At 67.3% G+C, this 12,256-nt stretch overlaps 2 protein-coding genes across 7 annotated transcripts; one reads left to right on the top strand and one right to left on the bottom strand.

Annotated features, from left to right (window-relative positions):
- Positions 1-4,217: 4,217 nt before the first annotated feature.
- FBXW5 (F-box and WD repeat domain containing 5) lies at positions 4,218-8,755 on the bottom strand. 6 transcript variants are annotated; one of them, XM_032306158.1, is made up of 9 exons: positions 8,602-8,690; positions 7,422-7,637; positions 6,941-7,098; positions 6,406-6,580; positions 6,151-6,299; positions 5,647-6,067; positions 5,281-5,428; positions 4,995-5,207; positions 4,218-4,924 (listed from the first exon to the last, which is right to left on the bottom strand). In XM_032306158.1, the coding sequence occupies exons 2-9, from the start codon at positions 7,612-7,614 to the stop codon at positions 4,681-4,683; spliced, it is 1,701 nt and encodes a 566-aa protein (XP_032162049.1). In that variant the 5' UTR covers positions 7,615-7,637; positions 8,602-8,690; the 3' UTR covers positions 4,218-4,680. The 6 variants fall into 6 exon arrangements, with proteins under 6 accessions (XP_032162049.1, XP_032162052.1, XP_032162051.1 ...); XM_032306161.1 differs by lacking the exon at positions 8,602-8,690 and adding an exon at positions 8,110-8,577; XM_032306160.1 differs by lacking the exon at positions 8,602-8,690 and adding an exon at positions 8,123-8,577.
- Positions 8,756-8,787: 32 nt separating this feature from the next.
- On the top strand, positions 8,788-10,761 carry C8G (complement C8 gamma chain). Its single transcript, XM_032306198.1, has 7 exons — positions 8,788-9,396; positions 9,499-9,635; positions 9,751-9,821; positions 9,897-9,995; positions 10,255-10,356; positions 10,434-10,472; positions 10,554-10,761. Exons 1-7 carry the CDS (start codon positions 9,259-9,261, stop codon positions 10,565-10,567), a joined length of 600 nt encoding a protein of 199 aa, XP_032162089.1. The 5' UTR covers positions 8,788-9,258; the 3' UTR covers positions 10,568-10,761.
- Positions 10,762-12,256: the final 1,495 nt, after the last annotated feature.

Raw genomic sequence — 12,256 nt, 5'->3', positions numbered from 1 at the left:
CGGTGCAGCTGTGGTCCTCTCGGCCATGTTCCCTGTGCCGCGGAAGGGAATGTGTCTTCTGCCCTCACGAGTGGACTGCTGCTGCGCAGCTCAGGGAAATCCAGTCGGTTGGCAGATCCTACACGTTCAGTCACATCCCCCAGAGAGATACAACGACACCCGAATCCCCAGGAACTCAGAACGTGCCCTTTCTGTGTAGTGTGATCTAGTTACAATGAGGCATAGGGTGGGCCCAGGCCCATAGGACTGGGAACCTTTTAAAAAGGGTAGATTTGGGCACAGAGGGACGATGATGGGAAGAGGCCCAGGGGGCGGCCATGTGGGGGCCGAAGGTCGGACCGACAGGTCGGCGGAGGAGGACACCGGCGGCTGAAGAGGCAGGAGGGGCCCCCGCGGCAAGCGTGCATTCTTGTGACCTCTGGAGCGTCAGACAAGGGGCTCCCCAGTGTGTGGTTCCTGGTTCCAGACACCCTGGGGAATGCGCTCAGGGCTGTGCCAGGTTCTGGCCTGAGCGGGGGCGCCGTCTCCGGGTCTGCGGGTCTGCGGGTCTGCGTGTCTCCGGGTCTGCGGGTCTCCGGGTCTGCGGGTCTGCGGGTCTCCGGGTCTGCGGGTCTGCGGGTCTGCGGGTCTGCGGGTCTCCGGGTCTGCGGGTCTGCGGGTCTGCGGGTCTGCGGGTCTGCGGGTCTGCGGGTCTGCGGGTCTCCGGCTGCGCTCTCCTGTCGTTCAGCCGCTGCACTTCGGCGGGTTCTGGCTCTGTTGTGAGCTGCGCACACGGTGGGGAAATCTTCGCCTTCTCAGCGTCTCCCCCGTGGGCAGCACCCCGTCTTCCCCGGTGAGAGCACACGCTCCCGGAGGTCAGTGGAGCCGCTGGAGGCCCCTTTTCCGAGTGTTTCTGTGGAATGTTTCGCGGTTTCCCTCCCCGGCGCCCTGGTGGAAGCCTCCGCTCGGGCCGGCAGGCGGGTTGTGCGGTTCGCGTCTCCCGTCTCACGCTGACGGTAACATAATTTCTGCCGCGCTGGGGTGGGGCCCTCCCGTGTTGTTTGTGTTCTGTGGGGTCTCCGTGTTTGTGACTCCATTTCCTCTCGGTGGCCTGGAAGACAGAATTACTTGGACTGTTTTAGTCGTCTGTGTCAGTCCCTCTGTTGTGGTTGTCTGTCTGTCTGTGCAGTCCATCTAGGTTCTAAGGACCACAACGTGCTCAACTTTCACTGTGGTGTCAGCAGGTGCGTGTGCAGCGTGGGGCCCCACACGTGGGACCCCACACGGGGCTTGACCGCACGGCTCCCAGATCAAGGCCTGAGCCGAGATCGAGTTGGACACGCGGCCGACGGAGCCCCCAGGCGCCTGCAGAACACACTCAGCTTTTAACATCTTCCTGGAGGACTTGGTGTTTTGCCCTTTCCCTGGGATGTGGGCACAGACCGCCAAGGGTCCCTTCATCACCCCCCATATCTAGACCGAAAACTGCCGTCAGAAGACATCCTAACTGCCTTTCTTTCCGCCGTCAGACATGTTCGGACGAGCTCAGGTCAGGTCGCCTGCGGTTCTGCGCCCTCGTGGGCCCCATCCCACGGTGCTGACGTCCGTCAGGAGACCGGCCGTCGCTGGCCACAGTCTCATTGTCTTTCACTTGGGAAATCCCACCTGCGTCCATGAACTGTGTTTTCACGGCCGCAGCGCCGGGGAGGGGCTGCCCCTCGCTGGGTGGGCAGGCATCCCCCCCCACTGCCGTCAGGGTTCTTCTGTCTTGGGTTCCTGCCGTTTGAGGAGACGCGTCTGGGTGTGGGCTTCTCGGCTGCCTGAAGCTGCGGGTGTGTGTCCTGCGCCACACGCGGGCAGTTCCAGCTGTCCTGTCCGCGGTCGCTCCTCTTCCTTCGGGGGCCCCCAGGGGACAAACAGACCTTTAGTGTCTGTCCCAAAGGTCTCTGGGGCCTGACTCCCCCCAAAATGGTTTTCTTTCCTTTGTTCAGGTTGGGTGACTTCCGTCCCGTCTTCAGTCACGGTCACTGACTTTTCTGTCACGTCTGTCTGCTGGTCCCTCTGTCCAGTGAGTTTTAAAATTTTGCTTTTCAGCCCTCACGCGTCCGTTTGGCTTCTCTTAACCTTCTACTTCTGTGCTGAGACTTTCGTGTCCTCACGTCTGTCGAAACGTCTGTGAAGTTTGTCCAAGCGTTTCCGCGCCGGCCGCCGCAGAGCCCGAGCCAGACAGTCTCGACAGCTGGGTCTTTTCGTCCTTGGCGTCGGCTGAAAGTCCTCCCCTCTGAGCTGACATCTTGAGGGTCTTCGTGTCCCGACTAACCGTGGGTTACATTCCAGACGCGTCTGGATCCGCTCCAGGTCCTGTCTGACTCCTGGGCGACTGTCCGTGTCAGCGTTGTTAGGGTTAGGTCCACGACACCCACCGCGGTCTGTGGGCTGGTCCTCGGGCTGGGACTGGGCACTGGTCCACAGGCTCCTGGGTCTGCCGCACGCATCTGCCGCCCGGCAGTCGGCCTTAGCCCGGCGGTCGGCCTTGGCGGTCATAGCCACCTCGCGGCTGCTTCCCAAGCTTCTCCCTCTGGCTGGGGACCAACCCTGTCTGCTTCTTCAGCCAGAGACATAGGGCCCTTGCCGTCCTGCTCTGTCATGCCCTTCCACGGTCCCAAGGCCACTTCTGGGTCCACGCAGCGGCAGTGCAGAGAGCACAGCAGTCCCGGGCTCTCGGCGCCAGAGCTGCAGTCCACGCCACGGGCCCTGCAGCCAGCACGCTCGCTGCCGGCGGGGCTGTCTGTCGGCTGCTCCGTCGTCCTGGCTGGCTCTTCTCTGGGCACTGGCTTCTGGGCCGAGGCTGTCCTGAGCTCTGGCCGGGGCACAGATGTGGAGGTCCGGGTCTGCTGTTGCTTCCCATCTGCTGCTGTGTCGCCCCGTTGGGGGCAAGTGCTTAGCTCCTCTAGCGGCGCCGCGGGAGGGACGGGCCACATGCCTGACCCACCATCCTTGGACCCGGAACCTCTGCCGAGAGCTTTAGGATCTCAGGATCATGGCCTCGCTGTGACCCACCTCGTGGGCGCCACTGCCCGTCCCGGCCAGACCTCAGCACACGCGCCCTGAGCACCTCTGTCCTCTCGACTCGGGCTGTGCTCCGCCCGGCTCTCCCTGCCGCAGGGGTGAGCTGCCGCGGCCGCGCTGCCTCGCCCTCCTCCCCGCACCTCCCTCCCGTCCTCGGGTCTCACCCAGGTGCATCCCGCCTCCTCTGTCCTCTGGGAGCCAGCTCGCGCCGGGGGCCGCTCTCACCTCTTCCGTTTCAGTCACTCTCCCGTCCTGTCCCACTGGCTTCTTTTCGGAAGTCTGGGACGGTGTTTCTTATTCCCCTGCTTTCGTTTTACACGTTGAGTTTCCCTGATGATTTTAAGTCTCCCCAGAGAACGTTCCATCTTCGCCGCTTGTCGGGAGCTGCTGGTGGCGCCCGGCCCCGTGGCTCTGGTCTCGGCTGGGCCGCGCACGGGACATCTGGGGCTCTGGTGCTACTGTGCCCTCATCTCCCGGTTCCCCTCCTCGTCCTTCTGCTGCTGATCACTGTGGGCTGGGGCGGCCTCCTCTGGGTGCGCTGCCCACACTGCTGGACCCTCGGCCAGGAGCAGCTCCTCCGGGCCCGGTGGCTTCCCTGCCGAGACCCTCATGGCCCTGCCCAGCCGTCCCCCTGTAGCCAGTGCAGGTCCAACCCCAGCAGCCTCTGCTCGGCACTGCCTCTGGCCTCCCGTTCCCCCGTCCGTGTCTGCCACGTCTGTCCCCCAACTGTGGTGATGGTCACTGTGTGCGCATAGTCAGACAGTTGGACACGATGAGCTCCCTGTGTAGCCAGGCACGGAAGTCAGGCTGCCGCCCCATCCGCACCCCAACCCAGCCCCTGGCACCCAGCACAATGAGGGGGGCAGGTGAGCCCCCAAGGACAGATGTGGGACAAGCTCTGGGGGTGAGTGTAGGGCTGCTTCCTGCCCCCACGTCCGCCTCCGCCCGGCATCCCCAGCCCCACACTGCCGTGTGCGGTCCTCCACGGGGCGCCCCTTCACACCTCCCCGCTGGCCGCGAGCACGTGCCATGCTGGACATGCTCTGGCACTTTCTGCACGCCAGTGACCTCGTCTGCTCAGAGGTTCCAGGGACAGCGGCTGGGGACGCAGCCCCGAGCGTCCTGCTGTCAGCCGGGTCCCTCCCCCACACAGAGACTGGACGACAGGGTGCTATTGCCAACTGTTTATTCAGGCCCGCACGGGTGACCAGTGACATGCAGTTTGCCTGGGCCCACGGCACACTGACCTGCGCCGCCGGCCCTGCTGGTGAGCAGAGGCGCTCCCAGAGGAGGCCCGACCGAAGCGTACGTGTGCTGCTGACGGTCGCAGGGCACAGGCCCTGGGGGAAGAGGGTGCGAGAAGGGCAGGGCCCAGTGTCCAGTGCATCCCAAGCCGGCGGGGGGGGCCCCGCGCTGAAGGTCACAGCCGTGGAGGCGGTGTGTGGTGCGAGCGTGGGGGGGGGCAGGCCGACCCCTCCCGGCGGTCCTGCTGGACCCCCGTCTAAGGCTTGACTGTCCCGAGTGTCTCTGCCCGCCACACGGTCGGGGCCCTCAGGAAAAGGCTGCAGGCCTCTGTGCCGTCTTCAGTGGGTCCCAGCGGCCCCAGGACACTCCTGTCGGCCGGTGCCCCTCTCAGCGCCTCTGGCTGCCAAACCAGGAGATAAAAGGGTAGGGCCGCGGACGCGGGGCCTGGTGGATGCGCACCGTGCGGGGAGAGCGCCAGGCTTTGATGGTGGCGTCGTCGCTGGCCGTCAGCAGGAGCTCCTGCTCTCGGGGGCTGAACACCACCGAGTTGACCACGTCCTGGTGCCGCAGCTTAGCCAAGCAGATGTTGTAATGCCGGTCCCAGATGTAGCCATGGCGGTCCTCTGCCCCGCTGCGGGGGAGCCTCGGTGAGACCCTGCCCCTGCTCCCAGCCCCAGCCCAGCCCAGCCCCACGCACCTACCTGGCCACGAAGTCCCTGCTGACGTCCAGGAAGATGAAGAAGCACTCGTCGTTGGGCGTGTAGGCGCGGTGCGCCCGCAGGGCCCGCTTCACCTCCCGCATGGTCTTGAGGTCAAACACCAGCAGGTCAATCTCCTCGGCGATGGGCGGTGGCTGCATGGGGTCGGCCACCACGGAGCCGCTGGGCCAGGCCCGGCTGTTTACGTACAGGTACCTGGGCGAGGGGCACCCTGCTCGGTATCAGCGGCCTCCAGAGGCCCCCACCCAGGACGCTCTCGGGGGCCCACCTGTTGTCTGGGGACAAGCCCATGCCGATGATGTGTCCGTGCACGTCGATGACGTGGTCCAGGGCGTCAAAGAAGGCATCCGAGCCCCGGCCCTCGCCCAGCACAGGCCCAGCTGTAGTCATCTGGTGTGGCAGGATCTGCTTGATGCCTGCGGGAGGGCCGGGGGACAGCAGCGGCCTCTGAACGAGGGGCCCCCACGGAACATGCACTCCAGGCAGCTGGACTGGGGCCGGGCTCCCAGGACAGGCGGAGGAGGCCGACTCTGCCCACAGACTCCAGCCCTGCCCCTGGCCAGGGGAGGCCAGCCCAGCACGGGGAATCGTCAGCCCCCAGGCCCCAGGGAGGCAGGAGGGCCCCCTGCCCTACCGATCTGGTGGGGTGAGTAGGTGAGGCAGCCCGTGGTGAAGATAAGCAGCTTGTGGGCGTCGGCCATGCCTTGCTCCGGGGGCTTGGTGCGGCCCTGGGCCAGCAGCTCGGCCACCTTGGTCTCCAGCGCGTGCTCCGACAGCTGGGGCTGCGCCCGCCCATCCAGGAGCCCATCCAAGAAGCGCCGCAAACCCTCCTTGGTGCGGGCCGGAGCCGGGCCTGGCCCCGGGCCTCCTGCCTCGTCCTCACTGTCGCTGCCCAGGTCAAAGACGCGGCCGGGGGACGCGCCGGCGTCCAGCAGGAGGTCGGGGCTGTCAAAGCGGCTGCAGTCGGCCACCATCACCGTGCGGATGGTGCTGGCGTTGAGGTTCTGAATCTTGAAGAGGCGTTTCACTACGTTGACGCTCTCTGACTCCACGTCCTGGGGTGGGAGACAGCAGGTGGGCACCAGGCCAGGCAGGGGGCCGCCGCAGGGGGCCGCCGCAGGGGGCCACCGGCCCGCACCTGGAAGGCGTTGTTGAGCCAGAGCACTGAGCAGGAGGTAATGTCCCCAATGCGGTGCAGGTTCCCCGAGATCAGGCTGGTCTCCGTCAGCCAGCAGCCAAACACGTCGTAGGGCTTGTTGCGCACTCGCGACAGCAGAGCGAAGTTGTCTGGGGGGGGCGGGGGCAGGGCTGTGGGAAGGGGCTGGGCGGGGTGGGGGAGGGCACAGGGCTTTGTAGGAGGAGGGTGGGGGTGGCCCTGACCGCCGGCCCTCACCTAGGCTGATGACTGCGATCTCACCCGATGAGGAGTTGTGGGGCCCCAGGAACACCCCGGACGCCAGCAGCAGTGAGTCGTCCTGGTTGAACTGGGAGAACTGGGTGTAGCTCCAGTTATAGGGCCGCATGTCCGCGCTGTGCAGCAGCGAGATGGTCAGGTCATTGTTCCAGATCTGCACGGGGGCGGAGTCATCCGGGGGCCTGTTGAGCCCGCCCTACACGGGACCCCAGGGCCCAGGCTGCAAGCCCCCCTCCCAGCTGAGCTCAGGCCCCGGAACCATCACCAGGATGGGGCTCCTTGCCCCTGGCTGCCCGCTGACCCGAGGGGTGTGGGTCCGTGTGGCTGGCTCCTGGCCCTGGCTGCCCGCTGACCCGAGGGGTGTGGGTCCGTGTGGCTGGCTCCTGGCCCTGGCTGCCCGCTGACCCGAGGGGTGTGGGTCCGTGTGGCTCCTGACCCTGGAGCGCAAGTCGCTTTCCTCCACGGGCAGTGTGGGCCGCCCCGGTGGGCCGCAGCGGCCGGGGGCCGGGCTCACCTTGACGGTGCAGTCCTTGGAGCAGGAGGCGAACTGGTAGCCCGAGTGGGAGAAGCTGAGGTGCAGAACCTGGTCCGCGTGCTCCCTGAGCGTCTGGACCTCCACGCAGGGCACCGTGTCATAGAGCCGCCGAAACTCTTCGTACCAGGATGTGGCCGCTGGGGGTGGGGGGTGGTCACCGCTGGGGCCCTGAGCCTCCTTTCCCACAGAGGCCAGCACCCCGACAGCGTAGGGGACATCACCTCAGCTGCAGGGGTGCCCCTGGCACCCCCAAGCCCCTGCCTCCCAGCCAGGACTGTAGTGAGGCGTGACCCGGCTGCTCCCCATCCATGTGAGGGCCGCACGGTGCCCTGGTGACCGCTATGGAGATCTGGGCAGTGGGGGACCAGTGCTGTGGCTTCAGCTGGCAGCATGTGAATGGCCCTGCCTCCCGCCCTCCCAGCCAGCCTGGTGGCCTGTGGGGCCACGTGCAGGCCCTGACCTGGGTGCCGGGGCACGTCTCGGGCCACCTGGTAGTAGCGGTAGAACTGCTCCCTCCACAGGAACTCGTCCCGGGACACGGCCTGCCACTGGCGGCACACCAGACCGGCGGCCAGTACGTCCGCTGGGCCCAAGCTCAGGAAGATCTGGTAGATGAGGCTGTCAGGGAGCAGGGGTGTGCCCCCCTCGTCCATTGTGACATTCTGCCCAGGCAGCCCTGAAACCCACACGTGGTCCCTTAGTTGCCGGTTGCACTGGCAGAGGATACTGGCCCCAAGGGAGGGGCCCCGTGGCTGAGCTGAGGCCAGTGCCCTGCTGGGACTTTCATCGGACTGAGCCTGTGTAGAGGGCCAGCTGGCCCTGCCCACCTGCCTAAGGGTCCAGCGGCTCCTCCAAGCGCCCTGGACAGCTACACTCCTGGACCCCACACTCCTGACGGGTGTCCCCGCAGGTCCCAGTGGTTCCCTGGAACAGGCAGCTCCGGGCGGCCAGCAGACCCCGCTCAGCACCTCCCAGCCCCGGCCAGCCTGAGCTGGACGCCACATCTGCTCTCAGCCCAGAAGAGGCCAGTGGTGGGGTGGGGCCCTCGGACCCCCTCCCGCGCGGGGGCCCGGAGACACATGTGGGTGCCTGGGTTGGTGACCGCTCCGAGCCCGAGAAACGAAGACCCGGTGGCCCCCCACGCACACCTGCCACTCTGACCTGGCAGCCCCAAGGCTTCAGAGCTGTCAGCGTGGGACCGAGGTCCTTCGGAGCAGAGGCCTGGGGCCCGCGGGACAAGCGCCGGCCCGCCTGCCCCAGACGCCACCAGGGGCACCAGCCGGCCCTTGGCCTCTGCCCTGTGGCCTGGGGGAGCCCTGCCCGGCGGTCAGCGGGCCAGCGCGGCCGCTGTCGCTGCCGGGCGAGGTGGGGGCGGGGCGGGGGCGGCCCTACGTCCCCTCCCCCCTCCCCTCCGAGGGGCTGCGGGGGGCGGGGCCTCGGCTCGGCCCCAGGCCCGGCGGCCTCGGCCACTCATTCATCGGCAGAGGGCGCGGCCGAGGCCGAGGGCCCGGAGACTGGGGCTGGGCGTGGGGGGCGGGGGGCCGGGGACCGGACGCGGCCGGTTTGCGACCCTCCTCGGGGCCGGAAAACCGGGGGTCCGGGGCCGGACGACGACTTTCCCCGGGGCCGGGCGCACTCACCGCGGCCGCCTCCGCCCGGCTGTGCTGCCCCCGCCCCGGCGCCCGGCCTCGGCCGGCCGACCCGCTTCCGCCCCGCCGCTCCGGCCGCCGCGTCTCTATGATGACGCCCGCCAGGCTGACGCCTCGAGCCCTGAGGCATCGATGGCCGCAGAGCGCCGAGCACCCGGCAGCCCGCCTCGGCGTTGCTGCGCCTGCGCGCACTCCAGCTCGCGCCCAGCAGCGCCCCTGGCGGCCGGGAGGGGCGGCGCCCTCGCACCGGGGCCCGTGGGCTGGGCTGAGGGCGAGACTCACTCACTCTGACGGTTCGAGACCCCGCCCCGCCTCTCCCAGCTGCTCGGGCCGTTGGGTTAGGGGGTCGAGGGCAAGGAACCAGAGGTCAACTCGGACTTTGTAAACAGGATATGGCGCCAGGGCCCTGCCGGGAAATGCAGAGTCGAGGAGGCTGGGGGTGGACTTTCGCGGGGGCGGGGGGGCAGGGCGGTGCGGGGCAGGTGCTCGGTAAGGCAGGAGGACCGACGGGGACTTACTGGGTTGGTGGTGGACGTCGCCGACTGCCTGTGCCAGGCTTCTGGGCGGAACTGGACAGTGGACTCTGACCCAGGACTCGGCCATCCTGGCCTGGCTTCCCCCAGTCCCCGCACCGTTACTGCCACCGCCATGCTGACCCCCAGGACTGCACTCCTCTTGACTTTGCTCCTGGCTGGGGACTCCCTGAGCCAGAGGGCTCGGAGACCTCCTCAGCCCCCGTCCCCCATCAGCACCATCCCGCCAAAGGCCAACTTTGACGCTCAGCAGGTAGAGGAGAACAGGTGGGAGGGCAGGATGTCGCCCAGCTTTCGGGGGGCCGGGGCCAGGCAGCCGCTCATCCCCGTGTGCCCTCACATGGCCTGCCCCTAGTTTGCAGGGACGTGGCTCCTTGTGGCTGTGGCCTCCTCGTGCAGCTTCCTGCAGGAGCAGGGCCACCGGGTTGAGGCCACTCTACTGCGTGTGGCTCCCCAGCGTGCAGCCATGGCTGTCAGCACCTTCCAGAAGCTGTGAGTCCCCAGCGAGGACCCCTGCCCCCACCCTTGCTGTGGCCTGGACCAGAGTCCTGTGGGGCCCTGCCCGGGTTGGGGTCCCTAAGCCTGCTGTGCGCCCCCCGCCCCCCAGGGATGGAATCTGCTGGCAGGTGCGGCAGCTCTACCGAGACGCGGGAGCCCCGGGCCGCTTCCTGCTTCCAGGTGAGGCCCGGGCAGCAGGGATGGGGGCGGGGCTGGGGGGGAGGAGCTGACTCCGCTGACTCTGCCCGGCTCCAGGCGCCCGTGCGGTGGACGTGGTCGTCGGAGAGACGGACTATGAGGGCTTTGCCATCCTGTACCTGGAGCGGAAGCGGAGGCTGTCGGTGAAACTGTACAGTGCGTCCTTGTGGGAGCCCATGCCCCGCACACACTCAGGGCCTTGTGTGCGGGGCAGGCCGGAGGGACACACAGACGCTCCTTGTCCCCTCTCCCTGCATTCTGACCTCAGCTGAGCAGGGGTCAGGGAGGGGCCCTAGTGGATACCCCGGTGTGGGGACAGAGGGGACGTGGAGGGGGATGGGTGCGTCCCAAGCACACAACCCCTGTGCCCGGCGTGCCCCTCACCGCGTGCCCAGGAGCCCTGTGTGCCCCACAGCCCGCTCGCTCCCTCCAAGTGACTCGGCGCTGAGTGCGTTTGAGCAGCACGTCCAGAGGGCCAACCTGACCGAGGACCACGTCTTGTTCTTCCCCAAGTACGGTAAGCCTCCCCCAGCAGCCGGCCTTGCCCTCCCGCCGTGTGCCCTGCCCCAGCCTGACCCCTGCTTGGGCCTTCAGGTTTCTGCGAGGCCGCAGACCAGTTCCACGTCCTAGATGGTGAGTGGGCAGTGCTGGCCGGGCGGCGCGGTGACGGGGCACCCTCGCTCCTTCATTGGCTGAGTCTCGTCTCTGCCGCAGAAACAAGAAGGTGAGTTCAGGCAGCGGCCCTGACCTTCGAAGGAGCGAAGACCCTGACGGTGGCGGCACCTGCTACCCCCTCACTGAGCCCCGGCGCCCCACAGGTCAGGGCCACCCCATGGGGGTCACTCTCCCTGCGTGCCCTGAAGCTGCCCATCACCCCCAGAGCTCAGGAACGTGGCCTTCATTAAACACGGTCTGTCTTGGCCCCTGATTTCTTCCTTTTCCCGTTGGACCCGCACCGGGGCCGCTGTCTGCCCATCTTCTCACAGGCACGTGGGGCTGCTCCCCTGGGTGGGCTGGGGAGGGGCACGTGGCTGGCTCCCTGGTCAAAAACCCTCCCCAGGGAGGCAGGGTGGTCCCTGCTGTCCCAGTGCCCCGGTCTCTGCCTCTTAATTGGGCCGCTGCTCTGTGGTCCCAGCTGCCCTTCCCTGCTCCCAGGCTATGGGCACACGTGCCCTGCTAGCCTTGCTGGGCTGCCCGGGGTAGGCCCAGGACCAGAGCCTGCCCCCCTCCCAGATGGTGGGGGGCCTTTTCTAGAGGGATCAGGAGCCCTCCCCACAGGTTCTCCTGGTGTCCCGCTGACCCTGAGCTCCTTCCTGGGAGGCATGGGTCCAGAGTCTCAGTGGCCCTTTGGCCTGTGGCAGGACAGGCCACTGGGGAGGGACCGGCAGACCCATGGGGAATGGAGGCAGGGAGAGGGACGGGCTGAAAATAGGGTAACAATGTCCAGCCCATGCCGGGCAGGGGCTGCCTGGAGAGGGCCCTCCAAGGGATGCCAGACTGCTGCGGGGATGTGGAGTGCTGGGGCAGGTCTGCCTCCGGGGGCTCCCCAGTACCCTCCAGGGCAGGCTGCACGTGCTTTCCACACCCCAGGTCCCGGCCGACCTGCCAGGGCTGCTGACACGGGGAAAGCCCTGGGAGAGAAGAGTCAGGACCGGGGAGAACTGACCCTAGAGGAAACAGAAGCTACTCCAAGAGTGCAAAGGGCACTTAAACAATTTCGAGTCACCCACATATGCCCTCCCCCCAGGGTCAAGGTCTGCCTAGGGGTCCTGCCGGGTGGCTGCCCCGGGACTAGAGGAGGGGGTTGCGGCCCTTACCCGGTGCCAGGAGCCCCTCCTAGTGAGAACACGCCCCAGATCCTCCCAGCACCCTCACCCCCCATCTCGTGAAACCATCTTCTGCATTGGCTGGAGGGCACTGGCCAGTTTCGACAGCTCTGCTGGCTTGGGAGCAGGTACCTTGCCCCACAGACGCCCACCCGGTGCCCTGAGGGGCCTGCAGGCGCCCTGCTCCGGGAAGGCGTGCCTGGGCTCTGAGGACGCCTCCTCTGCGGGGGGGGGCAGCTTTCTCCCTTCCCTCCCCTCCTCGGCCTCCCCACGCCTTGCGGGGCGAGATCCAGGCCCACAGCGCTTACCCAGGTGCTTCTGGACAGACATGTCCATCCCGGAGACGGGTGCTTGCCTCTCCCTCAGCCTCCCCAATGTCCCCTTGGGAACGCGGACGGGGGTGAGGGTGGCCTCCCTTCCGGAGAACGTGGGGAGGGTCTGAGGGCAAAGGGCAGCCCCAGGCTGGGCCCGGACTGCAGCTGGAAGGTCCGTCCAGGGAAATGGACATTAGCTTGGCCAAAACTGGGCCCGGAACTGGCCCCAAGCCACGCAGTCTCGGGCCCCGGGCATCGATCTGACGAGGGTTTCTCA

This window comes from Mustela erminea, chromosome 12, assembly GCF_009829155.1.
Source record: "Mustela erminea isolate mMusErm1 chromosome 12, mMusErm1.Pri, whole genome shotgun sequence".
Lineage (NCBI taxonomy): Eukaryota > Metazoa > Chordata > Mammalia > Carnivora > Mustelidae > Mustela > Mustela erminea.
The sequence above is the reverse complement of the archived record's forward strand: the minus strand, read 5'-3'. Positions and strand labels throughout refer to the sequence as shown.

Coding starts and splice junctions, on each gene's coding strand:
- C8G (XM_032306198.1), top strand. CDS start 9,259: ATGCTGACCCCCAGGACTGCACTCCTCTTGACTTTGCTCCTGGCTGGG. Junction 9,397..9,498: donor CCAACTTTGACGCTCAGCAG/GTAGAGGAGAAC, acceptor GCCTGCCCCTAG/TTTGCAGGGACGTGGCTCCT. Junction 9,996..10,254: donor GCTGTCGGTGAAACTGTACA/GTGCGTCCTTGT, acceptor TGTGCCCCACAG/CCCGCTCGCTCCCTCCAAGT.
- FBXW5 (XM_032306158.1), bottom strand. CDS start 7,614: ATGGACGAGGGGGGCACACCCCTGCTCCCTGACAGCCTCATCTACCAG. Junction 7,099..7,421: donor AGACGTGCCCCGGCACCCAG/GTCAGGGCCTGC, acceptor CCCCACCCCCAG/CGGCCACATCCTGGTACGAA. Junction 6,068..6,150: donor GGCTCAACAACGCCTTCCAG/GTGCGGGCCGGT, acceptor CTCCCACCCCAG/GACGTGGAGTCAGAGAGCGT.